Source organism: Manacus vitellinus, unplaced genomic scaffold (assembly GCF_001715985.3).
Source record: "Manacus vitellinus isolate BGI_N305 unplaced genomic scaffold, ASM171598v3 scaffold_119_pilon, whole genome shotgun sequence".
Classification (NCBI taxonomy): domain Eukaryota; kingdom Metazoa; phylum Chordata; class Aves; order Passeriformes; family Pipridae; genus Manacus; species Manacus vitellinus.
The window spans coordinates 97,595-102,195 of record NW_021938894.1 but is presented as its reverse complement, the minus strand read 5'-3'; the positions used below and the strand labels follow the sequence as shown (position 1 = coordinate 102,195).

The window sequence follows — 4,601 nt, the reverse complement described above, 5'->3', positions numbered from 1 at the left end:
CCCGTGTCCCGATCCTGCTGTCCCAGTGTCCCAGGCCCGGTGTGCCGCTGTCCCAGTGCCGATGTCCCGATCTTGGTGCTCTGCTGTTCCTGTCCTCCTGTCCCAGTCCCCGTGTCCCGATCCCGCTGTCCCAGTGTCCCAGTCTCCGTGTCCTGGCGTCCCGGTCAGGGCAGCAGCAGCGCCCGCAGCAGGCTTGGGAAGTTAGGGGTGCCCCAGCCGGTGACAGGGTCCCAGGCAGGGCCAGCGCAGAAGCCCTGGCCCTGCACAGTGCCGTCCAGGCAAGACAGGTGGCAGCCCTGGGTGACCTGCAGGGATCAGCCTCAGTGCGGGGGCACAGGGACTCCAGGAAATCCAGCATGGGGACCCCCACAACACTCCCCATGGCACAGGCCCCCCCTCCCTAGGGTCTTCTCAAGGGACAGCACCCCCCAAACAGCCACAGCCACACGAGGGGACCTGCCCCACGAAGCTCAAGGGAGGCCCACAGGGACCCTCCGCAGACACCCCTCCCGAGGGAAGGTCATAGGGACGCTCCTGTGCCCCAGCAGGGCACTGCTGGCCATGCCCCAAGCACGGCTCTGGGAGAAAGAGGCCCAGGACAGACCCCCAGCCCCCAGGACAGTCCCTTGGGGCACCCATGGCACCCCAGCCCCCAGGATGGTGTGCCCAGCCCAGCCCCTCAGGATGCCCATGGCCCCCAGCCTGTCCCTCTGCCCCGCTCACATCGTAGAAGGCAGCACCGAGGCCCCGCTCCTGCAGCTGGTAGAGCGCGGGGTTGAGGAAGCCGAGGGGCGCCAGGCCCCGCTGCAGCCGCCGGTCGTTGATCAGCGCCACCATGCCCGCCACCACCGGCGTGGACGCCTGCGGGGACACCACGCTCAGCCCGCAGTCCCCGGCACGCAGGGCAGCGGGGGACGGGCCCTTACCGAGGTCCCCGACACCCAGGGCAGCGGGATGCGGTTTGTCACCACCCAGTAGTTGTCAGAGAGGGCGGCCAGGTCGGGGTACGCGCGGCCACTGCTGTTGTAGTACGAGCTGGGCGGCAGCTTCGAGGCTGAGTGCAGGAAACGCCCGACGGCAGCAGCCTGGGGACAGCACGGCCTGTCAGCACCCAACCACGGCCTTCATCACCCACCATGGCTTGTCAGCACCCAAACATGGCCTTCGTCCCCCACCACAACCTTCATCCCCCACCACGGCCTTCATCCCCCACCACGGCCTTCATCCCCCACCACGGCCCACTGTCACCCACACCACGGCCCACTGTCACCACACTATGGCCTGTAGTTACCCTCAAGTCCATTATCCCCCACCAGGCCCCCCACAGCCCCAGGCAGCCCAGCAGTGCAGGTGACCCTCACCTGGTACCCAGGCATGGGGAAGATGTTGCTGAAGCCGCCCCCACTGATGTAATCCGTCACCTCCTCCGTCACCAGGAAGGGGTTCTTGAAGGATGTGCCGCCCACAGTGGTGACATAGGGGCTAGGGGGACAGGAGGGCACTGCGGGTGGGCACATGGCTGCCTGGGCCTCAGCAGCCCCCCACAGCTCCCTCGCCACCACAGCCTTGCCCTGCAAACCCAATACCACCCCCAAGAGCTGCACAGGCCCCAGAACTGGGGTCTGCGAGTGTCCCCAGGCCCTGGTGGGGACTCTCAGGTGATCCCCGGGGGGCTTAGACCCCACAGGGACTGAGGCCAGCAGTGCCCCCACACCTGGCTCCCTCCCTCACCCACCTGGAGGCTGGGAAGCTGGGCCGGAACGTGTGGTTCCCACTGTGCACCCGCCGGCACCCGGCACCGTCGTCACCTGCCGACACACAGACAGAGAGGGGACAGGTGAGGGGCGCCCCAGCAGCCCCTCAGCCTGGGGTCCCCAGAGGGACTCCTGCAGCCACACTTGGCACTAAGGCCGTGCCGGGCCCGGCCGCACCTGAGGCGAACAGGACAGTGAGGCCGCGCGCCGCCGCCTTCATGAACTCGGCGTTGACGCGCTCCATGTAGGCGAGGGACAGGCTGTCCTCGTCATCCCCGTAGCTCACCGAGTGCACCCACGGCACCGCTGACATGTTGCTGAGCAGCAGCAGCCAGGCCAGGAAGGGCTCCTGGCTCTCATGCCTTCCTGTGGGGACAGCGGGGCAGGGACACAGGGACACCAGGGGTGGGGGACAGCGCAGGGGGCCCTGTCTCAGCAGCACCACCAGCACTGGGGGCTGAAGAAGCCCCCCAGCTCCTGCCTACGGGGCACAGAGTCACAGCACGGCCAGCCTGGAGCTCCGTGAGCTCATCCTGGGGCCAGTCATGGTGGATGGCACCAGGCTCCAGCTTGGCCCACGGGGATGGCAGGAGGGTCGCCCTGAACCCCAGGGCAAGGGGCTAACACACCTCTCTCTCCAAGCTTCTGCCACAGGGCTGCAGCCACCTAGGCAGCTCTGGATCCAGCAGGGCCTCAGCCCCTCCCGTGGCAGTGTGTCCCAGCGCAGTGACGCACATGCCACCTCCACGCATTCCACCTGCTCCTGCCCAGGTCCCTCCCTGCCCCCCAGTCCTCTCCATTGGGAGGGGAGCAGAGGCCCAGCCACCCTCGCTCACTCTCAGTCACTCACTTCACTGTCCCCACGCTCTTCCCACAGCAGTAATTGTGTGGGGGCAACGGGAGGGACAGTGCCAGGCTGCTGTCACTGTCGGGAACAGGGACAGTGTCCCTGGGGCACTCGCCTCCTGCTCAGCCAGTTCTCAATCTGGGACAGGGACACTGCCCCCAGCACTGTGCCCTGTTTGTGTTTGTGCAGCCTGTTTGGCAATTTGTTTTCGCAAATTCCCCTCACTCTCCCTGCTCCACTGGGAGACTCATGGGCAAGAGCTCAGCTCCAGCCCCAGCGAGGCCAGAAAATGCCGTGGCTGTGCCCTCCTCCACAGGAGCGAAGTGGGACAGTTGCTCCACATGGTGCTGGCGAGGAAACCTCTGCTCTGGGATACTCTAGATGCTGAAGGTTCACACAGTTCAAAGCCACTACACAAATCAAGGGTGATTCCCCTACGAGCTGGGAATCCAGTGTCAGCTCTGACTTGGTGGGGGAGCTTGGAAGGCACCTGGGGCTGTACTGCAGCCAGGTGTGCCTGCACAGCCCTGCAAGCTCTTCCCTCATCCCTCAGGGTTCTCTCTTCACCCCTCTGGGTGCTCCCCCCACCCCTTGGGGCTCTCCTCTTGCCCCTCCAGGCATTCCCCTGCCCCTCCAGGTGTTCCCCCACCCCTCAGGGCTCCCCCCCGGTACCTGCATTGCTAAAGACCCAGGTGGAGATATTGGCACCCGTGCTCATGATGTACTCCACATCCAGGCTGGCCTCCAGCCCGGCCTTGCCATGGCCCTGGTGCCCCACTACCCGGTCCACTTGCGTGCGGTGGGCAAAGCTGCTGCCGAAGAGCTGCATGAACTCAGCCAGGTCGGCCTGGTGGAAGTACTGCTCCAGGAACTGCAAAATATGAAGGGGCAGACTGTTTTGTCTTGAAAAAATAAGGTAAGATTTTGATCCTGACTTCAAAAGTTGCCCAGCACAGGTCTGTGCTACACCAGGTACTCCCAGCAACCACCGAGGGACCTTCAGCTGTCTCATGACCCCCAGAGCAGCACCAATCCACGGGACTGCCCCAGCCCACAGACCTCCACTCTGGGCAGCTCTGTTACCTGTGCACAGGCCTGGCTGTTGTTGGGCAGGAGCCCCACGTCCCCCCCTGTCATGTTGTATCTCTGGCGCAGGATGGCCGGCGTCACACCCAGGTGGAACGACGCTCCCGCTGACCCCACGTCCTTCCTGGCCTCGGCTCTGCTGACCGTGTGCTCCACAGGGAACCGGTGCATCCCACCCACTGCGGCACAGCCCAGTGGGACCGGAGGGACCGTCAGGGCACAGAGCCCCAGGAGGGCAGGACATGGCCCCTGGGCTCCCCCATCACCTTCCATGACCCCTGGGCTCCCCCTTCACCATCCCCGTGTCCACATGGGCTGGCCAGCAGCAGGGCTCGGGAAGCCCAGCTCTGCAGCCCCAGCCCTGAGGAGCCTCCTCACGTGGGCTCCAGTGCCCATCCCACACAGGGTGCTGTGGGGAGGCTGAGGGGGCTCCTGGGGGCTGGGACTGCACCACAGCCTCATCTCCCACAAGTGGAACATACCAAAGTCCAGGTGCTCCGCCAGCTCCGGGGGGACAGTGTAGGGCAGTGGGGACCGCACCAGGCTGCGCTGGCCATGCACATACCGGTGGAACTCAGCCCCAGGGAGCAGGAGCTCAGCCATACTGCAACACAGGGACAGTCACCACGGGATGGGACACGTCTGGTACACAGGCCCAGCCACCACGGGACCACCAGAGCAGGTCCAAGCCCTCGGGGCTCACCTCGCAGGCAGGTGACACTCCAGGAAGTCGAGGGTGGTGACAGTCCGGCAGTCCTCCACTCCATGGTCTTGCAGCCACTTCAGCACTGTCATCAGCGTGGCTGGGGATGGCTGCACCAAGTCCCGCACCTGCTCCAGGGACAGGTACTGCCCTGGGAGGCACAGAGGGCTCAGACCCCCACACAGGCCTGGGGGACCCGGGGGGCTCGGGC

The 4,601-nt window shown here is 65.6% G+C and overlaps 1 protein-coding gene across 1 annotated transcript in view; it reads right to left on the bottom strand.

The window, feature by feature from the left end:
• Window positions 1-6: 6 nt before the first annotated feature.
• The window catches only part of TPP1 (tripeptidyl peptidase 1), a 10,146-nt gene continuing 5,551 nt past the window's right edge, over window positions 7-4,601 (bottom strand). The window contains exons 2-11 of the mRNA XM_029965746.1: window positions 4,391-4,577; window positions 4,170-4,291; window positions 3,685-3,866; window positions 3,274-3,472; window positions 1,932-2,120; window positions 1,736-1,808; window positions 1,362-1,482; window positions 927-1,085; window positions 724-861; window positions 7-305 (exon numbers count right to left, since the gene is read on the bottom strand). Coding sequence (XP_029821606.1) covers window positions 165-305; window positions 724-861; window positions 927-1,085; window positions 1,362-1,482; window positions 1,736-1,808; window positions 1,932-2,120; window positions 3,274-3,472; window positions 3,685-3,866; window positions 4,170-4,291; window positions 4,391-4,577 — 1,511 coding nt within the window. The 3' untranslated portion in view covers window positions 7-164. The remainder of the gene's footprint in view (window positions 306-723; window positions 862-926; window positions 1,086-1,361; window positions 1,483-1,735; window positions 1,809-1,931; window positions 2,121-3,273; window positions 3,473-3,684; window positions 3,867-4,169; window positions 4,292-4,390; window positions 4,578-4,601) is intronic.